This window comes from Strigops habroptila, chromosome 3, assembly GCF_004027225.2.
Source record: "Strigops habroptila isolate Jane chromosome 3, bStrHab1.2.pri, whole genome shotgun sequence".
NCBI classification, from domain to species: domain Eukaryota; kingdom Metazoa; phylum Chordata; class Aves; order Psittaciformes; family Psittacidae; genus Strigops; species Strigops habroptila.
Genome location: NC_044279.2, coordinates 1434049 through 1457500, shown reverse-complemented (window position 1 = coordinate 1457500; position 23452 = coordinate 1434049). Strand labels below are relative to the sequence as shown.

Here is a 23452-nt window from a genome sequence, read left to right as displayed (position 1 = left end):
CTGGCTCCATACGGGAGGTGCTCCAGCCCCTGATCATCCTCGTGGCCTCCTCTGGACTTGCTCCCGCAGCTCCATGTCCTTGTGATGTTGGGGACACCAGAACTGCACACAGTGCTGCAAGCGGGGTCTCACCAGAGCAGAGTAGAGGGGCAGGATCCCCTCCCTGACCTGCTGACGCTCTGGGGGTGCAGCCCAGCACACAGCGGGGTTCTGGGCTCAAGCGCACGCTGAAGCCAGGTCATGTTCAGTTTCTCATCGACCAACACCTCCAAGAACTGTAGTGTTAAAACATGGATGGAAGCCAAACACTAGACTGAACTGAGTGTTGGGGTGTGTGGCAGTTGTTTGATGGGTTTGGATTCTTGTTTTGCCACCACACCACCAAAATTTACCTGAGATTAGGATTAAAACTGCAGATGAAGCTCTGGAGGGGTTTTGTACTTCTAGTTAGATGCATTTGGATGCCAGAGAGGGGCTCTTCATCAGGGACTGTAGTGATAAGACAAGGGGTGATGGGTTTAAACTCAAACAGGGAAAGTTCAGGTTGGAGATAAGGCAGAAGCTCTTCCCTGTGAGGGTGCTGAGGCGCTGGCACAGGGTGCCCAGAGAAGCTGTGGCTGCCCCATCCCTGGCAGTGTTCAAGGCCAGGTTGGACACAGGGGCTTGGAGCAACCTGCTCTAGTGGAAGGTGTCCCTGCCCGTGGCAGGGGTTGGAGCTGGAGGAGCTTTAAGGTCCTTTCCAACACAAACCAGTCTGTGTGATTCTGTGATTTCAAATGCAATAAGGATCTACCTATATTTTGGGGATATAAACCAAAGGATCTCCTCTATCCTGCCCTCTCATACTAGCAGATGAGGGTACAGTTATCTGATGAAATTCTTTTATCAGTGCATATTTGTTATCCAAATAACACATGTGATAATATGACACATGATTCATGGTTAATGATGCATGATTAATGGTATTTATATCTAGAATATGGCATTTCTAGCCTGAAGAAGATAATGAATAGATTAACAGTAAATAGAAAGATTAGAGCTCAAGTATGAGTTGGGCAAACTGATGGCCTAGGAAACACGAAAGCCAGTGCATTAGCTGAGCAAGTGAAGTTCTCAGAAATGGAGTGTTAGTGGTTTCTGTGTAATTCAGCATCACTCATGCTGTGAATTATCTTCTGGTTTAGCCATGAGAGTCCACTGTTCGACTTCATCGAGAGCTGTCTGAGGAACAAGCATGAAATGGTTATTTATGAAGCTGCTTCTGCAATCATCCATCTCCCAAACTGCACGGCCAGGGAGCTGGCACCCGCTGTTTCAGGTTGGTCGTGGAGTCCTTGGTACCACTCATGCAGCTGAAAGAAAGGGTGGTAAAGCACATGAGAGACAGCACAACGTAAATACTGAGCTCAAACCCTGAATTTCCTGATTTTTTCCTAGTTAAAGGGCTTTTGGGTGAGAAGCACATTGATCCCTTTTCCTCATTTCATCTAGAGCTTTCAGGAATGGGCAGTAGAGGTGGCACTTGCCTTTTCCCAGCTGCAGGAAGCTGGGATGGAAGGGAAGGTAGAGGGAAACTTGATAGCACAGATGTGCCACAGGTGACCATAGGTGCAACCACCTATCACTGATGTAAGATGAAAACCAGGAGGTTACTTTTAGCTTGCTTGTGAAACCAGTGATAAATTATGGGTAGAGCCACGTGAATGTTTAGCACTGGGTAGTTGAACGTGGATACATTGGACTTTCCTCTCTATTCCATTTGTTTCAAAGAGCCCCTGTCTGGTTTTCTGCTGCAGTGAATTCTGACAACTATTTGCACTCTCAGTATCAAAGTGCTGGCGCAAGGCAATTTCCCTTTCCTCACCTGCTTGTGAGGGCTCTCACCTTCTGCTCCCCACACATTCCAAGTGCCTAAAGTCGCATTACTGGGAGCTGGCTTTTGTTAGACAGTCTGTGCTCTGTAACACCTTGGTGTGAGTGACTTCTCTCCATTCTTTTTCTCTTGTTCTCTTTCAGTGCTGCAGCTCTTCTGTAGCTCTCCCAAACCTGTCTTGAGATACGCAGCCGTACGGACCCTGAATAAAGTGAGTGCTGCCAAAGTGTTCTAAACAGGCAGAAACCTCTGAGCATCAGAGGAAGCCAGACTTCAGTTCCTAGGGATGTGTTACCTAAAGTAGGGTGACTGCTGCTGTGATTACTGTACTTGGAAATACTCCATGCTGGAGAATTGGCTTTTCCATGTGAAATCTTCTGGTGTGATGGAAATCTTCTCTTCATTCAAGCTATGTTTGCTCATTTCTGGACCATACAGCTATAACAAGCTGTAGGTTGATAACTTGTGAGCTCACAACTGTAAAGAAGCAGAGTCTCAGATATTTAATACTCTTTCATATCTAATACTATTTAAATGCTAGAAGTTTGACTAGGATGTATGTGAAGGAAATAACATTCTAATGTCAAAGCTGCACACAACACAAACTGTCAAACTCATGAGCTGTAGCTTGGAGTTCATTTGAAATACTGAAACAAAAGAACCTGAGCTTTGATTGCATCCTACCAGTGATGTAGGTTTAGCTGCAATCCTTAATCCTTGCCCCATCAAGAGCTTGTATTCTAGATTTTATAAGAGCAAGTAGGGATAGAACAAGGGGGAAAGGCTTTAAACTGACAGAGGGAAGGTTTAGATTAGGTATTGGGAAGAAGCTCTTCCCTGTGAGGGTGCTGAGGCACTGGCACAGGGTGCCCAGAGAAGCTGTGGCTGCCCCATCCCTGGCAGTGTTCAAGGCCAGGTTGGACACAGGGGCTTGGAGCAACCTGCTCTAGTGGAAGGTGTCCCTGCCCGTGGCAGGGGTTGGAACTGGAGGAGCTTTAAGCTCCCTTCCAACTTCAAACCAGCCTATGATTCTGCTCCTTAAATTATTGTTCCCATCTAATTTGGAATTGCATTCCTTACAGGTGGCCATGAAGCATCCATCTGCAGTCACTGCCTGCAACCTGGACCTGGAAAACCTCATCACCGACTCCAACCGCAGCATCGCTACTCTCGCCATCACCACGCTGCTGAAGACAGGCAGTGAGAGCAGTGTGGACAGGCTCATGAAACAGATCTCTTCCTTCGTGTCAGAGATATCAGATGAGTTTAAGGTGTGGCATTGGAGGCCTCTGCTCTTTCCAGCTGCAGGTTTTTCTCCCATTCTTGTTATTACAAAGCTTTTCCCATCTGTTAATCCTTCAGTGGTTTAGTTTGATAGAGCAAAGCCAGCTTGAAATCCTTAAGGTGTAGTGCTCTGCTTTCCATCTGAAATAAGCTGTGTCATTTCCTTCCACCGCTCCAAGGAAGGATAAATGTAGTTTGGTGGATTCCTGGCTCCTGTGCAATATCATGCAAAACGTTGTTCTGCCTTCTGGTTGTCCCTTTGGAGAGGAAGAGGGATTTTAACTGCTCTCATTGAGTCTATATCACTTTAAGTGTGATATAGGAAACACTGTGAACTCTAAGTTTCTATAGTGACTAAACTTAGCTAAGAATTTGATTAAGGATGGTAGTTCACTTGTACCCATCCCTTTTACACCGTGGAGTTGCTTTGAGGACCATGTCTCTACTAATGGGAAGCATATAGTAGAGGATAATATGTCTCTACAAAGTCAGTTTCCACTAGTGCACAGTGGCCTTAAGTTCCTGTTTTTATGAGAAAAGGAAATAGGTATTAGAGGAACTTAAAATTGTGAAGAGTTTTAATGACTCTTTAATGACAAAATGTAACTGCTTCAGGTAGAATTAGGTCAGGATCATCACTGGGCAGAGGGAGGAAGTGAGGGGAAGCTTTGAATGAATGGAGTCAATCCTAAATTACAGTCCTCTAATAGAGCCAGGTCTTGCACCACACCAGCACAGGGGTGTTCACACTCATGCTGACACTCCACCACCTGATTTTTATCCTTCTTGTACATGAATTTCATCTATCAAAGTGACAACTTGAACTAGTGAGAAGTGTGTGTTCTTCATAGCCTAATAAATGCACGTGACTAATGTCCTCCTCTGTTGTTTTGCAGGTGGTGGTGGTACAGGCTATCAGTGCTCTGTGCCAGAAATACCCTCGGAAGCACAGTGTCATGATGACCTTCCTCTCCAATATGCTCAGGGATGATGTATGTGGTTGATGTACAAACTTTCCTTGTGTAGTTATTAGGGGGTTGCTCTGATAATCTCTCAGGTGGAAGGAATAAGTAATCTGCAAGTATGAAGGGTCTTTCATGTCTTATGTCAGTACATAGCAATGATGGGGCCTGAGTGATTTCCAAGACCTTGCTTATCTCATGGGTCAGACCTGTCTGTACATCAACAACTGATTGCAGTTGATGCTCAGATGTGCCCTTGTGGGCATGGGGGCACTAGGAAGACCCTGTTAGGTCATCCAGCCCTCCTCCTCTGTTCTCTTGACGTACAATACTTGTTCTTCTTAATGGCAAGAAGTAGTTGAAGTGTGAGGGGAACTGAGCAGTGCTGTGGGCTGAGCTCTGCCTGCTGGGTCAGTGTCCTTGGTTTTCCTTTCCCAGGGTGGCTTTGAGTACAAGCGAGCCATTGTGGACTGTATAATCAGCATCATTGAGGAGAATCCTGAGAGTAAGGAAGCAGGCTTGGCTCACCTCTGCGAGTTCATCGAGGACTGTGAGCACACTGTCCTGGCCACAAAGATCCTGCACCTCCTGGGCAAAGAGGGGCCAAGGACTCCATCCCCTTCCAAGTACATCCGCTTCATATTCAACAGGGTGGTGCTGGAGAATGAGGCTGTGAGAGCTGGTGAGTTCAGCTCAGATGTGTGATGGTTTCATGTCTCAGCTCTGCTGGAAATCTTGGGGCTGAAACTGGGTTTGGTGGATGGGAGGCAATGGTTACTCCACAGGTATTGTGAAGAGCAAGCTCTTCTATGCCTTAACTCTGAAGGTCGTTTTTATCATGCAGTGTGTTTAAACTTCTCATATAGCATCCTAGAATGGTTTGGGTTGGAAAGGACCTTAAAGTTCATCTAGTCCAATCCAAACCCTCTTTCAGTTTAAAAATGAGAGTTTTCTTGGAACAGAGTTGCAGTGTTGGTAAGATGAGAGAGCTGGGGCTGTTCAGCCTGGAGAAGGCTCCTGAAGGGGAGACCTTAGAGCAGCTCCAGTGCCTAAAGTGGCTCCAGGAAACCTGGAGAGGGGCTTTGGACAAGGGATGGAGGGACAGGCCAAAGGGAATGGCTTTAACCTGCCAGAGGGGAGATTGAGATGAGCTCTGAGGCAGAAGTTGTTCCCTGTGAGGGTGCTGAGGCACTGGCACAGGGTGCCCAGAGAAGCTGTGGCTGCCCCATCCCTGGCAGTGTTCAAGGCCAGGTTGGACACAGGGGCTTGGAGCAACCTGCTCTAGTGAAAGGTGTCCCTGCCCGTGGCAGGGGCTTGGAGCTGGATGAGCTTTAAGCTCCCTTCCAGCCCAAACCATTCTAGGATTGCATGATTCCCTGATACAAAACTATTTCCATTTGAAAATGTGGACACAGTTTAGTCTTTCCATAACACTAAAAGGTTTCTGGTGTGGAAGTGAAAACCTGGAATTTCAAGACAACAGTGTGCGTAGTGCTTTGAATCATGACTGTGAGGCTGTGTTTGTGTACCTGACATCTCCCTGCTTTCCTCCCAGCTGCTGTCAGTGCACTGGCAAAGTTTGGTGCCCAGAACGAGAATCTGCTTCCCAGCATCTTGGTGCTTTTGCAGAGGTGAGTGGACATGGCTGTGCTTGTGCTGAGCTTCTTGGTGACACTTGGTCTGGCCCACAGAAGAAGCAAGGTCAGGTCTGGTCAGAACTTGCACTGGGGTTGCTACAACCTTCCAGTTGAGGAGTTGGGAGATGGTTGTCTTCAACCTTCCTGGCTGGAGGGAGCAAGTGAAAGATGCAATTAGTCATTAAAGCACCTGATAGTAAACTGCTCTGTTTCTTCAGAGAGGTAATAAAGGTTTCTTCAGCAGGTAATAAAGCTGCTTTCCTATATGTGTACCTTACTTTGCATCCCTTGAAGCAGGACAACACATTCCCATGTTACTCATGAATAACATTTGTGTTTGGCTGAGTAGTGAGGCAGGTGTTACCATGTCACAGCTTCCTGCACCTTGAGCTTGGCTTTGTTGAACTTCCTGAGGTTTGCAGGTGTATTTTATCGTCTGGCAAGTGTGCATGGAGATGATAACTCACACATCTCCTTTAATCTTAGTTTTCTGATGTAGCACTTGCATTTAAACTTCAACTACTGTGTTGTATGAACACTGTTTATGCCTAATTTGAATCTGTTGAGGAAGCTCAGAACATCGTTGCGGTATCAAGTCTGATCTTGATGCCATTTCTAGCTCAGCTCTCCTGATGTCCTCAGCTGCTGACTGCTCTCCTCTTGTCCTCCAACACAGGTGCATGATGGACAGTGATGATGAAGTTCGGGACAGAGCAACGTTCTACTTGAATGTCCTACAGCAGAGGCAGATAGCACTGAATGCTGCCTATATCTTTAATGGTCAGTGATGGAAAGGGTTGTTTTATGAGCTATTATTTAACTTTATTATGAGGGGGCTGCTGTAATAGTTTTCTCTAATGTAACTTGGGTCAGAATAACTACAAAGGGCAGAACTGTGTGGGTTTTCTGGCCCAAGTGCTTTCCTTCAAAGTACTTGTGCTGAGAATGGCAGATTTGGAAGGATTGGGTAGGACATGGAGGAAGAGTCTGGGTTGGGCTTTTTCCATCATTGCCTCTTCCTTCACTTGGGACAAGTTTCTTAACCTCTGCTTCCTCGTCTCCGTTACAAAGTGAGGATGCCACTTCTTGTTGCCAGGGTTGGTTATAAAACTGGTTCATGGTCTGTAGTTGAAGTCCAAGTTTGTGGGAGCAGAGTGTTCACCATAGGTAAGACTATTGCAAGATGACTTTTCTGGAGGGAACTGTTCAGACTGCAGTTCCCTCTGGAATGGCAACTTCCTCTGTCATCTGCGGAGCAGTGGTTTTATTCTGTTTAGTATTGTGAAGTACTTAGTGTGTGTTTGTGTTTACTGAGACATGAACATGCTTCTATCAGCTTTTCATTAACCGAAGTCCAGACTGTATCGAGCTGAAAACTCTGGATTCTTCATAAGAGCTTTTCCTGTGCTGCCTGAACCAATGGACATGCTTCAGAGAAGAGCTCTTTAAATAATCTTCCTTGCTTATATCTCAAGGAGAAACTAACTGAGACAAATAAGCTTTTCAGACTCAGGCATCTTACTGCTTTTGGTGCAGTGGGCTATCCAAAAATCACAGTCTGCACTTGTAAACCCTATTGCCATGGGCCTCTGGCAGTTCCTGCTGTTAAAACTGACTTTGCCTGCCTGTGCTTCTTTGCAGGATTGACTGTCTCTGTTCCTGGGATGGAGAAAGCCCTGCACCAATATACACTGGAGCCTTCTGAGAAACCTTTTGATATGAAAACAGTTCCACTGGCTACTGCACCAATCTTTGAACAGAAAGCAGGTAACACTCAGGCTAACCAAGGCCATGTTGGACACAGGGGCTTGGAGCAACCTGCTCTAGTGGAAGGTGTCCCTGCCCGTGGCAGGGGGTTGGAACTGGAGGAGCTTTAAGGTCCCTTCCAACATAAACCAGTCTGGGATTTGATGTTTAAATAGGCCATAGACAAGGCTATAAGCATTCATGTTACCATAATGATACTTGACGTCTGTAAACTGGCTGCCATCCCAGCAAGCTCAGGCCAAGACCTGTGGTGGCTCAGCTAAGCAGGTTACAGCATCACTGGCTTTGCAGAAGCCTCCCTGATCCTCACAGATAAAGGAAGAGAGCTCTTCTTGCAAACAAATACGAATTGGTGAGAATATGGTGGTTTGTTCTGTTAGTTTTGTTATTAGGGAGGAGTTTGTACATAAATCAGAATTGGTTCATACATTCCAGAAGTGCTCAGTCACTTCGCTGGCTTTCTTCAGTGTTCTTGCACAATTCTTCCGTTTTGACTTTGTGCAACTTTAAGCAGAGTTTGAGGGGGTTTACCCCCTTCTTCTCCTTCCAGCTTTTTTTCTAACTATTCTGCACTCAAGTGTGCTTTTTTCATAGAATCATAGAATCCCAGACTGGTTTGGGTTGGAAAGGACCTTAAGATCATCTAGTTCCCACCCATTGCCATGGGCAGGGACACCTCACACTAGACCAAGGCTCTGTCCAACCTGGCCTTGAACACTGCTGGGGATGGAGCATTTACCACTTCTCTGGGCACCCTGTGCCAGCGCCTCAGCACCCTCACATGGAAGAATTTCTTCCCTATATCCAACCTAAATGTCCCTTGTTTCAATTTGGACCCATCACCCCTTGTCCTGTCACTCCAGTCCCTGATGAAGAGTCCCTCTCCAGCATCCTTGTAGCCCCCTTCAGACACTGGAAGCTGCTCTGAGGTCTCCACGCAGCTTCTCTTCTCCAGGCTCAACAGCCCCAATGTTCTCAGCCTGGCTCCATACGGGAGTTGCTCCAGCCCCCGCTCATCCTCGTGGCCTCCTCTGGACTTGCTCCAACAGCTCCATGTCCTTCTGATGTTGAGGACACCAGCCCTGCACACAGTGCTGCAAGTGGGGTCTCACAAGACCCAAACACCTCTGCTCTCCTTACAACCCAATATTGCCTCATGATAGAGATACCTCTCCGTGTGTGTGTGAGGAACCAAGCTGGCAGTGCTTCACAGCAGAATGTGTGCAACACTACAGGTTAAGGAGTTTTTAGTGGGGATGTAACAGCATCTAAAACTCCTGCATGATGTAGTTGACAACACAATGTCTTTGTTTCCTCTTCCCAGAGATTGCCCTCGTCACCAGCAAGCCTGAGAAAGTCGCTCCTTCACGGCAGGATATATTCCAAGGTATGAGAGATCAATGGGTCCCCAGTGCTTGAAGCATTGGGGGCATTGCCACAGGTCAGGAGGGAGCAATGACCAAGCTTGTCACTAAGTGTCTGTCACCTTCTTTTCCTTTCTGCCCAGAACAACTGGCAGCTATTCCAGAGTTTAAGAGCTTGGGCCCGTTGTTCAAGTCTTCAGACCCAGTGCAGCTCACAGAAGCAGAAACAGAGTATTTCGTTCGTTGTATTAAACACGTGTTCACAAATCACATTGTTTTCCAGGTAAGAGAAGTTACATGCTTTTGCCAGGGTGCAACAGGACTTGGCCTTTAATCATAGAATCCCAGACTGGTTTGGGTTGGAAGGACCTTAAAGCTCACCCAGTTCCAGCCCCCTGCCACGGGCAGGGACACCTTCCACTAGAGCAGGTTGCTCCAAGCCCCTGTGTCCAACCTGGCCTTGAACACTGCCAGGGATGGGGCAGTCACAGCTTCTCTGGGCACCCTATGCCAGCGCCTCAGCACCCTCACAGGGAACAACTTCTTCCTTCTATCCAATCTAGATCAAGCATAAGCAATGCCCTGGGGGGGACAGCTTCTCTCTTAGGGAAGTTGCAAGTGTGTGCTGCTTGCCTCAGCAATCAATAAAGGATGGGGGTTATGATCCCATCTGTTAAGGATTTCTAGTAAAACTGGAGAGAAAAGCTGGTTTTGAGAACAGCAGCTTGATCAAAGAAGTGGCAGTCTGCTTTATACTGTGGATTTGAGGGAAAAAGTCTTGATTAGGAATGTTTTCTCTATATTTAAGTCCTTTTCAATGTATTCTTCTGCAGTTTGATTGCACAAACACCTTAAATGATCAGCTGTTGGAGAGAGTCACTGTGCAGATGGAGCCATCAGATGCTTATGATGTGATCTGTTGCATCCCAGCACCCAGCCTGGCTTACAACCAGCCAGGCATGTGTTACACCCTCGTCCAGATCCCCCAGGATGACCCCACTGCAGGTACCTGTTGGGAAGGAGTTGTTCTGCACAACTAATCCCTCAATTGAAGCTTTGGGAGAACACAGTGAAATGTTGAGGGGGTGGGATTTGGGGAATGCATTGAGATTCTAGCTCTGCTGCTTTCTGATGTGTCACAGGCAGGTTTTTATGTGGTTGTGCATAATAGGATCCACACTTTTTACAACGTAGCGTAAACCTTTTGAAAGAATCAGTGGTATTTCTAAAAATGGGAAGTTAAAGAGGGTTGGAGAGCATGCAGGTAATAGGAAAAGGAATCTACTACCCTGAATCAGTGAAGGGAGCACATTTGAAAACATGGATGGTTGTTGTAGTATTCAAGAACAGAACCAGTAAAAGGAAAATGCAAATAAAAAATAAAGTATTGGTAGTTTGGGCCTCTACATATTTAGGCATAGTATTTCCCTTACTGTTACTCACATTTACAATAAACTCTTTGTATTTAGAATCATGGAATGGTTTGGGTTGAAGGGAGCTTAAACCTCATCCAGTTCCAAACCCCTGCCGCGGGCAGGGACACCTTCCACCAGAGCAGGTTGCTCCAAGCCCCTGTGTCCAACCTGGCCTTGAACACTGCCAGGGATGGGGCAGCCACAGCTTCTCTGGGCACCCTGTGCTAGCGCCTCAGCACCCTCACAGGGAAGAGCTTCTGCCTTATCTCCAACCTGAACTTCCCCTGTTTCAGTTTGAACCCATCACCCCTTGTCCCATCACTCCAGTCCCTGATGAAGAGTCCCTCTCCAGCATCCTTGGAGCCCCCTTCAGACACTGGGAGCTGCTCTGAGGTCTCCACGCAGCTTCTCTTCTCCAGGCTCAACAGCCCCAATGTTCTCAGCCTGTCAACCCATTTGCAGTTGATTTAACATGACTCAGCTCATCAGCAGGGGGGGATTTCTTGGTTACCACTTTAATACCAGGGAAGATTAGAACTAGTTTGAATTCCCTGACCTGTGGGCTTAGCTCATGATCCATTTCTCAGAAACCCTTGCAGTTCCTCCTCTCAGAGATTTTTCACTCTGTGAGGCCTGAGCTGGTTACAGTAGGGCGCAGGCATACTCCTCTTCTGAGATCCTCCTTTGGCCTTCATCTTAAACCTGGGGAGCCTGGTGGATATATATATATATGAAGCTGAAAAGTGCTCTGCCCATGGCTATGTCTGTATCTTCTGGGGCAAAGCTGATGTAGATTCTTTCAAGTCTCTTTTTGCTCAAGCAGGAGAAACTGCACCACTAACCTACAGGCTTTTCTCTCCTCCCCAGTTGCTTGTACTTTCAGCTGCACGATGAAGTTCACTGTTCGAGACTGTGACCCAAACACAGGTGTGCCAGAGGAAGATGGCTATGATGATGAATACGTGGTACGTTCAGCACTTGGTTTACTTCTTTGTTGTCCCTAATTCTGAATACATGTGGCCATTGGGCTGACAGTTTCCTTTCAGATCTAAAACCAATAGGAGAGAGCAACAAACTTGCCTAAAACACCAAATTATGTAGCTCATAACTTCAGGTCCTTTCCCAAAACCTTCCTTCTGCCAAAAGCCACTTTAGCTTTAGTGCCCTATGGAGATAGGATTTGTGGGGACAAAAAGGAAGGAAGGAATAACTTCCATTGTCTGTTTTCAGAACTCCAGCCCAATCTTTCCACCCCAAGCATTTGCACTTTTTATTGTGTTCACGTTGTCAGTCATGGAAATCCAAGTCACATCTCAGGGATCTAACTTGTTGTTTGGGCTTGGAGCAAGTAAAGGCTCCTCCTGGATTCTGAGAGTGTTTCTCCTCAGCTGCCCAGTGAAGGCTATAATGGGCTTTGACTCACAAAGTGATTGCCCCATTTTCTGCTCTCTTTTAGTCTCACCCATGTTTGAGTAAATGTGTTGAAGCTTTACAGATGACCACCATAACTACTATTTTTCCTCTCTGCTTTTATATGCTCTTATTATGTGCTTCTGCAATTAAAGCCAGGCATGCCAGAGTTCTCTTGGCAAAATGCTGCTGCCTCTCTTTGCCTTTCCCTTTCTAAGACAAGGATCATTTCTATAACTCCTTATATTCCTTAACTTTAAAATCTCCTGTGCTTTTCTGTCAGTTGGAAGACCTGGAGGTGACCATGTCTGATCATATTCAGAAGGTTTTAAAGCCAAACTTTGCAGCTGCATGGGAAGAAGTGGGAGATGACTTTGAGAAAGAAGAAACCTTTGCGCTTAGTTCCATTAAAACCCTCGATGGTGAGATGATCTCTCCCTGTTTATTGGTGACCCACATTGTAATCCTGGTAAATCTGCCACGCTGGGGATTTATTTAGTGTGGTAGGAGGAGAACTTGGTGCCTTCTAATGGGAAGTCATGTCCCAGCAATAAGGTTTTGTGTTGCAATGTTGGGATTATAGTGAGTGAAGTTTGGCAGTGCTGTCTCAAGGCTGGGTGGAGGAAGGGGTGGGTTCCTGGGCTGTGGGGACATGGCAAGGTAGGAGTGTGATGGGGCTGCAGTCAGGATGCTGAATGGAAATGGTGAACCCACATGGGTGCTTAGAGGAACAGAAAGCTTGGCACTAACCTGGAGGTAACTTCCTTCTTCAATCTCTGCATGCAGAAGCTGTCAATAACATCATCAAGTTCTTGGGCATGCAGCCCTGTGAGAGGTCAGATAAAGTGCCAGAGAACAAGAACTCTCACACACTCTACTTAGCTGGTAAGTGCTCACACTCCAGAACTCCATGGTTCTGTGTCCCCACAGGGTTTACTAAAGAAAGGGAAATGGGTTGGGAGAGTCTGCTCTTACTTTGAGAGGTTTTTCTCTGTGTTGGTCAGAATGGAGGTATTCTACCTTCTTATAGAATCAGAATCATTTAGGTTAGAGAAGACCCTTAAGATCATCGAGTCCAACTGTTACCCCAGCACTGCCAAGGCCACCACTGACCCATGGCACTAAGTGCCACAGCTACACATCTTCTAAATGCCTCCAGGGACGGTGACTCCAGCACTGCCCTGGGCAGCCTGTTCCTGCATGACAATCCTTTCCATGAAGAAATTGTTCCTAATCTCCATCTAAACCTGCCCTGGTGCAGCTTGAGGCCGTTTCCTCTGGTCCTATCCTGTGTTCCTTGGGAGCAGAGTCCAACTATCTCCTGGCTTCATCCTCAGGGCTATTTCTCCCTTAAGGGCAAGGGCACTGAGCCAATGTACTGTGCTTTACAGTGTGTGTGGCCTTTTCAAACCAGAAATGAGCTTCAGCTGCCCACTTTCTGGTTCCTATCCATTTAAACCATCCCAGCCCTCCAGCAACACTTGCTGACTCTCTTTAATTACAGCATTATCTGTTATCTTCAGTTTTGGCCTCAAGAGCTTAGAGAAGTTGGGGGGTTTGGTATTTGTTTGTCATTTCGCCCCTCTCTGCAACTGGCCACAGATTGAATCTGTCTGTCGATGGCTCCTGGGTTAGGATTTGATCACTGAGCCTCTCTTAAAGTGATGTCTTAGAAGAAAATCTCCTCAATTAACCTCCTAAAGCCTCTCTCAAACGTTGTTTTATGCCCCCAGGTGTCTACAGAGGTGGCTGTGATGTGCTGGTGAGGTCCAGGCTTGCGCTCGGAGACGGTGTGACCATGCAGGTGACTGTTAGGAGCAAGGAAGAAACACCTGTAGATGTCATCCTGGCTTCTGTAGGCTGAGTGTTGCAGCACAACTGTGGTGGAAACCCCCTTTGCAAGCACTGGTTGGGGATTTACCAGCTATCAAGCAGCCTGTCTGACCTTCTGCATGTAGTTTTTACTCCTCAATTTGGTATATTTTGTATGTTACAGTAGTGGCAATAGGTGGCTGGAACTGAGCCTTTCCCACATCCCTTCCCTTGTCGTCACTTACACATTCCCATCTAACTTATTGCATCACTGGCCACTTGCAGTAGAGCAGGGAAGAGAAGACAGGCAGGTGGGAAGAAAAATGGAATCAGACTTTTGTCAAAATTGATTTTTATTAACAGAAAATAAACCCTGGTCCAAGTGGTGGAAATCATCTGAATTACTGTTAATAAAATAGACATTTCTTGTTCTAGTTCTGGCTGTTTCAGTACAGAAAAAGTAGCCCATGATGGCTGTTAACTCAGAAAAAGCCCCTTGTTCCTAAAGGGACACTATGAAACTTCAAACATAAGCAGTTAAAAACCACCCAGCCTGCAAGTTTATGGTATCCTGATGCTCATCTCCTCTGTTCCACATGGAAAAATCAATGTCCAGAGAGAGAGAGATTAACCTTCACCTCCCAAAGCATATTCAATGCTGAGCCTTATGTTAATAATCCCAAACACTGCTGTGTGAAACATCCCATATCAAAAGTTGGGAAAAGACAGGGAAGGAGGGAGCTTGTGGTCACTTCCTTGTGAGGGAAGTTCTGCATCTCTCTGCTGGTCTGGTGTTTCTTTAGCTATCAAGTCAGGGTGAGGAAGGAAAGAAGGAATACTATTTTAACAGCTATTTAAATACTTGTCCCCCATCCCTGTGGCTCCAATAGCTATTGCTCACAAGAACACTTTGGCTTTTGCTAGCCCAAATACTGCTTCTTCAGCTTGCTGTAGTGAAAGAGGCATAAGCCTGCCCTGGTGGAGCTACAGCCAGGCTTCAGCAAAGCTCCTGAGGTAGTCCCAGGGGTGCAGCATCACTGAGCAGCTCTGCTTGTTCAACTGAAGAGCAGAGAAAACAAGGGAAATGGTAAAGACTTGAGGTTTAGAGCTTGCCTTTGGGTCACTGGCCATTAAAAAGAGATTACTGAAGATAATTACAGTCTTTAAATGCTCCTTTATGGGTGCAGAGCATCACTGCCTGCACTGGGGGATTACACATCCAGCTCTGCTGCTGTATTTAGTGTAGGCAAACTCGGCTTCAAATGCTTCACGCCTGACAAGCTGGTCAAGTATTACAACACTTAGTACAGGGGTGTAATTTCAACTGCCTCCATGCAACTAAAAACCAGACCAGCATCCATGCTGGGAATATGAGCATCAAATCTTGGCTGCAAGTGGTCCTGTCTACCTCTGTCATGCACATAGTGAAGGCAAGTAAGGACTCTTGCACTGACATATGTGCTCCTGCTATCCTTTGAGCTCATCTTTTATCCCAGCCTCATCTTTTCTGGTGCTCCAAGGATTTAACTGCATAGAAGCAGCAGTTTGACAGCCAAAGATCAGGAAGTTATTGCAAAGTGTTGGATCTGGAAATAAAATGAAGGTTTTTTTCCTGCCCCCAAAGCCTGACATGTAAACACAGAGCAAGAACTGAGCTGCAGCAGCTCAGAAGGAGTTGATGAAGTTGAGATAAGCATTCAGGAAGCCTGTTGGATCCTCCAGCTGTGGATAGTGGCTGATGTGGTCGTCCAGCACAGACACTGTGGACATGGGAAGCACCTTCCTGTTGGGAGAATGCAGCCAGGTACCACCACTGAGGTAGGGCATTACCCACTCACAGCTGTATTCTGCCTGTAACATGGTTTTGGGACAAAACAGCCTGTAGCAGCTACAGTCAGCCCTTCTTCCATGTGTTGGATTTACTCCAGGGTAGTCTGGAGGAGAAGACTCCCTCAAGTCAATACATCTTACCTCTGTCTGCTGTGGGTTTAAAATGCATCATTGCTTTGACTGAGAATTGTGATTTTGATGCCTAAAAACCAGCCTCCATGAAAAGGGAATTGAAGGAAAAGCCCCAAGACAAAATCCTCCCTCAACATGAACCCCCACTTGTCCATTCCCACTTTGTGGTGGGCATTGTCTTACTTGTAAAGCTGAAGGAACTCTGGGTGTGGATTCACAGGGTCCAGGGGCCCGTAGATGAGATGCACTGCAAGAGAGAAGCACAGACAGAGCTTTTATACCCAAGGACATCCCTAAACTAAGCCAAGGAGACCGTTGCACACATGTTCCCCCCTCAAATGGAGTTTGGGAAGCTCTCAGCAGAGCACTGAGCAAACCAGCTGATGAAAGAGCTCTTGCTTCTCTGTCCTGGGGTCAAGTTCAGCCTCCAAACTTCCTCCTGTGAACACCAAACCTTTCCTTGACTGGTTGCAACTTCTCTTGAGCTTGAAAAGTTCCTCAGCTTCCCTGGGGCAGCAGCTGGAGGCTGTGAATGAGCCTCCAAAGGAAAGTTGCCTCTCTTTGGTGGAACTAAACTCTTTCCTCTTACCTTAAGCTCACAGTTCTCTGTTGTAACCAAGCCTTAAACTGGAGCAGGGAGGTTTGGGACACTACCCCCTGCACAACCCAGATCCGGAGTAATGAGATGCTCCAGCAATCAGTTGAATTGCAGGCAAAGAGGGTCATTCCCAACATCCCAAGCAGTAAACCAAAGCGGATTCCTACTCACGTGGGACAGAGGTGGACATCAAAGCCCCAACCCAACGTTCTCTGTGCTTCTTTCTCTGGTTTATGTACTGCAAAATACTGAAGAGAAACCTGTTGTTACTGAGCAGAAGGTGCCCTGAGGTGCTGCAATGCTGCTCCTGGGGCAATGTGTGACTGTGCAATGAGACCAAGGTGGAATCTGCATCTCCACAGGTCACCTCCTTGGGGCAGCAGCAGCACAGAATCTCTCTGCTGGTCATCCCCAGCTTTGTGACTTGCTTAAGGTGGTTTCTTTGAGTGAAGAGTCAGAGTCCTGCTTCAGAATAACCCACGTTCATTTAGGAAGGGAGGAACAGCTTGAGTTTGGGGAGATGGGAGGATAAGGTTTGAATCCTTCCCAGCTGAGAAGGAAGCAAATGTGGGTCCTCTGCTCCCAGTTCAATGCCACTGGGTTGTAAAAGGGGGTGAACCATCATCACCTTTGTGCCAGGCAGAGCAGTAAGTCACAACCAGCACAGAAAGGTTGGTTATCCTCAAGTCCCCTTAAACTCCATCCTGTTTCACTTGGGCAGCAGGGCAAAAAGTGGGTCCTACACAATGTCAGGGCAGAAATCAGCCTGCTGAAAGCCCACAGCATCTCATGGGCATTGTGGTGCTCTGAAACCCTTTCAGTGCCCCACAGAAGAGGAGTCAGCGCTGAACCACTGCGTGTGGAGGAATCTGAAAGTTCATTTCCAAACTAATTGATCCTGTGGAACATGTTTTATTTATTATTATTGTAGGGACAGCCCAAGGGGAATGGCTTTAACCTGCCAGAGGGGAGATTGAGATGAGCTCTGAGGCAGAAGCTCTTCCCTGTGAGGGTGCTGAGGCGCTGGCACAGGGTGCCCAGAGAAGCTGTGGCTGCCCCATCCCTGGCAGTGTTCAAGGCCAGGTTGGACACAGGGGCTTGGAGCAACCTGCTCTAGTGGAAGGTGTCCCTGCCCGTGGCAGGGGGTTGGAGCTGGATGAGCTTTAAGGTCCCTTCAACCCAAACCAGTCTGGGGTTCTCTGATTCTATGAAATTGAAGCTTCTGATTTGCACAGAAATACAATATGGGGTTTTTTTGCATCTCCAGCGTTGTCCTTCTCCCACCACGCTCAGATCTTCCTACCTCCAAACTTATTTACCTGCCTTGCATCACCCCAACAGGAATCCCTGCTCCTACATCACACCCCAATGCTCTTTTGGGCTGTAGGGATGATCCCAGACCCCAACAGAAGCAGCTGGAAGCTCTGGGGAGCCAGAATCCAGGGATTTGGCTGAGCTCTGGTTAACTTCCAAGCCATTCCATGGCTCTGCCTGCAAACAGAAGGATGCCACAGGCACAACCCAAAGCTCATGCAGCATTAATGGAGATGTACCTGTCAACAACGAGATTCCCATCGTTGGTCCGCACCGCTGTCCACATATCCCAGTACTCTGCCTGTGAAGGCTGTGTGTAGGGCCCAAAGACTGCCCCAAGCCTGGACAAGAAAGAGTTCAGAGCAGCCCAGCAGCAGCAGTGTTAGTGTATGGATCAAAAACTAGCCCTAAAAACCTGAGTACATCCAGCTTCCACTGGGAAAAACAGGGGGGTAAGCACAGCAATGCAAGTGGAGCCCCAAATGCACCCAGTGTTGGACTTTGCAGCCAGTTAAAGGGTTTTTTTGGGGGGAAAAAAAAGGGGTTTGCAACATCTGATAAAAATATATAGGTGATTGGGCACTGTAGGTGGTGTGGTTTGGGGTTTCTTTGCCTCTGGAACAGGCACAAGCCCAATACTCATGGGGGAGAAGGATTTCAGTGTACGGTGCAATGTGTGTCATTAATAGGTGCCAACCTGGAGAGGGAATGGCCCAGAGGATCAAAGTCACCAAAATCCAGGGGCAAATCCCTCCTAGGACAGCACTGGGGGATCTGCTCCCGTGCCAAACACCCATTACTCCAATTCCTATGTTGCCCCCTCCCCACATGGTTCATATCCCCTGTATGGGCTGTGACCAACTCACCCTCTGGAGAAGACAAAGAAGTTCATCAGGCGCATGATGATGGGGGACAGCAACCCCCCATCCTTGAGGATCTTGGGCAGAAGGGAAAAAGGAGAAAGCACTGCTCAGTATCACAGAGATGGGTAAATCCTGCTTCCTCAAAAGGCTTTTCCCCCAACTCCCTGTAGGTTGAGAGAGCTGGACTGGGGCAGCCTGGAGAAGAGAAGGCTCCTGAAGGGGAGACCTTAGAGCAGCTCCAGGGCCTAAAGGGGCTCCAGGAAACCTGGAGAGGGGCTTTGGACAAGGGCCTGGAGGGACAGGCCAAGGGGAATGGCTTTAACCTGCCAGAGGGGAGACTGGGATGAGCTCTGAGGCAGAAGCTCTTCCCTGTGAGGGAAAGGCAGCAGCATCTGAGCCAGGTAAAGCCCCAACCTCCCAGAGTCCAACCTGTGCTGAGGGGCAGCAGCTCACCTTCTGGATGAAGCGGGGGTAGTGAGTTTCGGGGAAGATCCCTGCAAGATGTCAAAGAACAGGGTTGTGATGCTCCAAGTGTCTTGCTCTGCATCTCCCAGTCCCTCCTCTTCATGGTACCATGAAAGGTGGCACAGGCAACCCATGGACTGATGGTCCCAGTTAATTACAGCACCTTAACTGCAATCCACTTGGGGTTGAGCAACCTGCTCTAGTGGAAGGTGTCCTGCTCACTGCAGGGGTTTGGAACTGGATTAGCTTTGAAGGTCCCTTCCAACCCAAACCATTCTATAATGCTTTCCCTCAGGCGATGGAGATGGGAAAGCCATCTCATCTCATGGATCCCAGTCCCTCCCAGCCCACTCATCGCACCACACTGGGCAAACCTTACCTCCGTTGGACAAGCAGAGGCTGTTGATCAAGATGCTCCCAGTTTTATTGTGCTCGTACCTGGGGACAGAAGAGAAGGTGGTGAAACACAACTGGACCTTTCCAGGCTCCAAGAAGTGAGTGACCACTTCAAGCAGGTTGAATCTTGGGGCTACAAGATTCCTGAGTGGTACCTAAAGGGGCTACAGGAAACCTGGAGAGGGGCTTTGGACAAGGGCCTGGAGGGACAGGCCAAGGGGAATGGCTTTAACCTGCCAGAGGGGAGATTGAGATGAGCTCTGAGGCAGAAGCTCTTCCCTGTGAGGGTGCTGAGGCGCTGGCACAGGGTGCCCAGAGAAGCTGTGGCTGCCCCATCCCTGGCAGTGTTCAAGGCCAGGTTGGACACAGGGGCTTGGAGCAACCTGCTCTAGTGGAAGGTGCCCCTGCCCATGGGAGGGGGTTGGAGCTGGAGGAGCTTTAAGGTCCCTTCCAACCCAAATCGGGCTGGCATCTATGAATTAACAGTTTCAGATCATCTCTGCTGCCCCTGGCTTGGTTAGAAGGAGCTCAGGAGGGAAGTTACACATCCTAGAACCTGGGATTTGATGGATGGGAGATTCATATCTGCCCACCACGGATGTGCTCCAAGACGTCTCAGCCTTTATTATAGAAGAGAAAAGGGGGTTCTGCACCACGTCCTTCCACTTATCTGCTGGAAATCATCTTGATGGAGACCCAAAAGAGCAACCAGAGCATCAGTGGAAGCAGTGACCTGTGCAGCAGCTCCTGTGCGACCGTATCCCCATAGTCATGGGACAGGAGATTGATCCGGTGGTGGTGGAGGCCGAGGTGCCGCACCAGCCCCTCGACGATGCTGGCCTGCTCGAAGATGGAGTAGTGGTGGGGTCTCTGTGGAGCAAAGGGGGAGAGGAGCCACAGTGAGAGCCTGGTCCACCATGAGCCCCAAACCCAGAACAAACACCCAAATGGAGGAATATGGGGTGGAAACCAGCAGTTTGTGACCCCAGACAGAGCACTTGGATGTCCTGAGCCAGCAGCAATGTCCACAAGATGATAGAACACTGCTCATGCCCCAAAGGGGGTCAAGGTGTGTTTGGAGTCACATCAAACCCAAGGCAAGATGATGACACAGCTGATCTCTGCCACGAATCTTCCTTATCTTATCCACTATTATAATGTCTTATTCCCTTTCCAGATGTAAATGGGAGAAGAAACTGGGGTGCAAACACTCCAGTGGTGCTGGCACAGCAGAACCACCTCATGGTCAAAAGTAAGTGCAAAAATCCTCCTCCCAAGCTACTTACAGGCTTGTCACTGAACCCAAATCCTACGAAATCCAGAGCAATGACCCGGTGGAACCTCTGTGTCAGCCCTTCCCAGATCTGCAGAGAGGAGAAGTGCATTAAAAACCATCTGATGGCAGCAGAAAGAGGGGAAGTGTGTGGTGATGCACAGCCATGGATGGCCACGCTCCCCTCTGCTGTCCCAGACAGCACCTTCCAGCACCAGGAAAACTTCAGGTGCTTGAAATATCCCAATAAACAGCAAGACCATCCCCAAAAATAAATAGTTGTGGGTCTTTTCCTCCCACTTTGGGCTGGAGAATGGGAAAGGGTGACGTGAATAGAGCTTGGCTGCTGTGTAAGGTATTGGAGAGGAACAAGGCTGATATCCTGGGGCACGGTGGTGCCTCCTCTGGAGCATCACCCACCCCAGGCTGATTCCTCATCCCCATGGAGGGAGAAGCCATAGGGTTTGCTGTCAGCATCCAACCCTCTGCACCCTTGCTGCCCTCACCTTGTACCAGTCGTAGCTGGAGGTCGGGAACCCGTGCAGGAGCACAACAACATCGGAGCTGCCAACGGCACCGCTGGAATCTGGAAGGGAACGGGGCACCTCAGCATCAGCTTTTCCCCCCCATTTCCTCCCCTATAAGACAGACATCGCTGTTTGCCCCCTTAGGATCCCAACCAGCATCACAGTGTTGTCTCTGATCCCTCAACACCAAGGGTGGGTTTGACTTGCACTGCAGGTTCCAGTACTTGCAGCACTGTGTGCAGTTCTGGTGTCCTCAACATCAGAAGGACATGGAGCTGTTGCAGCAAGTCCAGAGGAGGCCACGAGGATGATCAGGCGCTGGAGCAGCTCCCGTATGGAGCCAGGCTGAGAACATTGGGGCTGTTGAGCCTGGAGAAGAGAAGCTGCGTGGAGACCTCAGAGCAGCTTCCAGGGTCTGAAGGGGGCTACAAGGATGCTGGAGAGGGACCTTCATCAGGGACTGGAGTGATGGGACAAGGGGTGATGGGTTCAAACTGAAACACGGGAGATTTAGTTTAGATAGAAGAAAGAAGTTGTTCCCTGTGAGGGTGCTGAGGCGCTGGCACAGGGTGCCCAGAGAAGCTGTGGCTGCCCCAGCCCTGGCAGTGTTCAAGGCCAGGTTGGACACAGGGGCTTGGAGCAACCTGCTCTAGTGGAAGGTGTCCCTGCCCATGGCAGGGGGTTGGAACTGGATGAGCTTTAAGGTCCCTTCCAACCTAAACCATTCCATGATTGCCAGTGCCAACATGCCTTTGGAAACCCAACCAGATGAGCCACCACAGCCACTGGTACCAACTACTTGATGCAAACAGGGTTTTACTTAGCACACATCAATTGCAGCTGCCTCTAAGATGCTACAACCGGTCACAATTGCTCCAGCAAAAGGTTTTTCAGTGTCTTTTCCTTGCTGTGACCCATCAGAGGCTCTTGGGATCCTTCCCACTGGGAACAGAGCTGGTGCAGGGCCTGGAGCACAAGTGTGATGAGGAACGGCTGAGGGACCTGGGGGGGTTTAGTCTGGAGAAGAGAAGGCTCAGGGGGGACCTTCTCGCTCTGTGCAACTGCCTGACAGGAGGATGGAGCCAGGAGGGGGCTGGTCTCTGCTCCCAAGGAACAAGGGATGGGACAAGAGGAAACGGCCTCAAGCTGCCCCAGGGCAGGTTTAGATGGAGCTGAGGAACAATTCCTTCCCCAAAGGGTGCTCAGGCATTGGAACAGGCTGCCCAGGGCAGGGCTGGAGTCACCATCCCTGCAAGTGTTCACACCCCGTGTAGCCGAGGCCTCAGTGCCATGGGTCAGTGGTGGCCTTGGCAGTGCTGGGGAACGGTTGGACTTGATGAGCTTAAAGCTCTTTTCCAACCCAATTGATTCCATGATCACCCAATTCAATGTTCTGATAACGAACAACCACACAGCGCCTGGATCCATGCAGCAGCTCCCCTTAAAGCCATTATGTTTTGGGAGGGATCTGCCATCACCTCACCTTGGGGACATCCCCAAGGCCACTGAGGGGACCAGAGCCACCAACCCCGCTCCCCACTGGGATGGGTGACGTGTCCCCGGGTTTGGTGCAGCCCCATCACCTCTGTAGAAGATGTTCTGGTCCTTGTAGGTGAAGAAGCCTCCGGAGGACCTCCAGGAGAGGAGAGCCGGGGAGAGCTTGGGGGGTGGGATGTGCAGGTACACGGCGAGGAGGGGCACAGTCACCAGCCCCACCTGCACCCACCACTCCTTCATCCTGCGGGAATGAGGCGCCTGTCCATAGGGATTTGTCCCATTGACTCCCACATCCCCATAACCCAACCCACAAGTGCCCACAACCCCCAGTGTGTGGGTCCATGACATGAAGTGGTCTCTGTGGTCAAATTGAGAGGCCTGAGGGATGATGTGGGCCCCAGTTGGGGTCTGATGGATGGAGGTGGCCCCCTTCTGGGGTCTGAGGGAGAGTGGAGCCACATGGGGGGTCTGAGGGAGGACATGGGCCCCCCAATGTATATCTAAATGGGGACTTGTGCCTCATCGAGGGGCTGAGAGGGGCACAGGGCCCTATAGGGGGGTTAATGGTTTGTGTGGCCCCATTGGAGGCTCAGTGGGGACATGGACCCCATTATGGGGCTGAGACCCCACTGGGTTCATTGGGGGGCTGAGGGTGTGTGGCCCCATTGGGGGTCTGAAGGGGAGCATTGTCCCCATGAGGGTCTGAGGGTGATGTGGACCCCAGAAGCGGTCTGAGGGGGGACATGTGCCCCACAGCAGGTCTAAATGGGACCATGTGCCCCACTGGGGGTCCGAGGGGGGACACGGACCCCATTGGGGGTCCGGGGTCCAAAGCCCCGCCCCCGAACAAGCCCCGCCCACACCGCATCGAGGCCCCGCCCCTCGCTGAAGCCCCGCCCCTCGCGGGAGGGGGCGTGGCTCTTGCTCCACTCAGGCCACGCCCCCTCCCTCCCCGTCTTGCTCCCCCTCCCTTGAGGGGCTTTAGGCCCCGCCCACCGCGGGGCGAGGCTCCGCCCACTTATGGGCGTGGCCT

General features: G+C 49.2%; 3 protein-coding genes across 10 annotated transcripts in view; 2 read left to right on the top strand and 1 right to left on the bottom strand.

Moving 5' to 3' along the window:
- Positions 1-13958, top strand: part of COPG2 (COPI coat complex subunit gamma 2) — a 26981-nt gene extending 13023 nt beyond the window's left edge. For all 7 annotated transcript variants that reach the window (XM_030479763.1, XM_030479767.1, XM_030479764.1 and 4 more), the window contains 15 exons: positions 1185-1318; positions 2017-2084; positions 2956-3144; positions 4054-4149; positions 4558-4801; positions 5675-5750; positions 6433-6536; positions 7398-7523; positions 8848-8910; positions 9031-9170; positions 9721-9892; positions 11170-11267; positions 11996-12134; positions 12499-12597; positions 13446-13958. In XM_030479763.1, the coding sequence (XP_030335623.1) occupies positions 1185-1318; positions 2017-2084; positions 2956-3144; positions 4054-4149; positions 4558-4801; positions 5675-5750; positions 6433-6536; positions 7398-7523; positions 8848-8910; positions 9031-9170; positions 9721-9892; positions 11170-11267; positions 11996-12134; positions 12499-12597; positions 13446-13576 (1879 nt within the window). In that variant the 3' untranslated portion in view covers positions 13577-13958. The remainder of the gene's footprint in view (positions 1-1184; positions 1319-2016; positions 2085-2955; positions 3145-4053; positions 4150-4557; positions 4802-5674; positions 5751-6432; positions 6537-7397; positions 7524-8847; positions 8911-9030; positions 9171-9720; positions 9893-11169; positions 11268-11995; positions 12135-12498; positions 12598-13445) is intronic.
- MEST overlaps positions 13860-23452 on the bottom strand; it is a 9701-nt gene continuing 108 nt past the window's right edge. The window contains exons 2-12 of one of the 2 annotated variants that reach the window (XM_030479774.1): positions 22506-22660; positions 20902-20981; positions 20409-20486; positions 19856-19992; positions 19106-19164; positions 18715-18755; positions 18265-18335; positions 17638-17739; positions 16256-16332; positions 15670-15733; positions 13860-15307 (exon numbers count right to left, since the gene is read on the bottom strand). In XM_030479774.1, coding sequence (XP_030335634.1) covers positions 15190-15307; positions 15670-15733; positions 16256-16332; positions 17638-17739; positions 18265-18335; positions 18715-18755; positions 19106-19164; positions 19856-19992; positions 20409-20486; positions 20902-20981; positions 22506-22659 — 981 coding nt within the window. In that variant the 5' untranslated portion in view covers position 22660 and the 3' untranslated portion in view covers positions 13860-15189. Of the gene's footprint in view, positions 15308-15669; positions 15734-16255; positions 16333-17637; positions 17740-18264; positions 18336-18714; positions 18756-19105; positions 19165-19855; positions 19993-20408; positions 20487-20901; positions 20982-22505; positions 22678-23452 lie in introns of both variants that reach the window. The other variant, XM_030479776.1, reaches the window with a different exon arrangement.
- CEP41 (centrosomal protein 41) overlaps positions 15261-23452 on the top strand; it is a 24121-nt gene continuing 15929 nt past the window's right edge. The window contains exon 1 of the mRNA XM_030479773.1: positions 15261-15342. Coding sequence (XP_030335633.1) covers positions 15319-15342 — 24 coding nt within the window. The 5' untranslated portion in view covers positions 15261-15318. The remainder of the gene's footprint in view (positions 15343-23452) is intronic.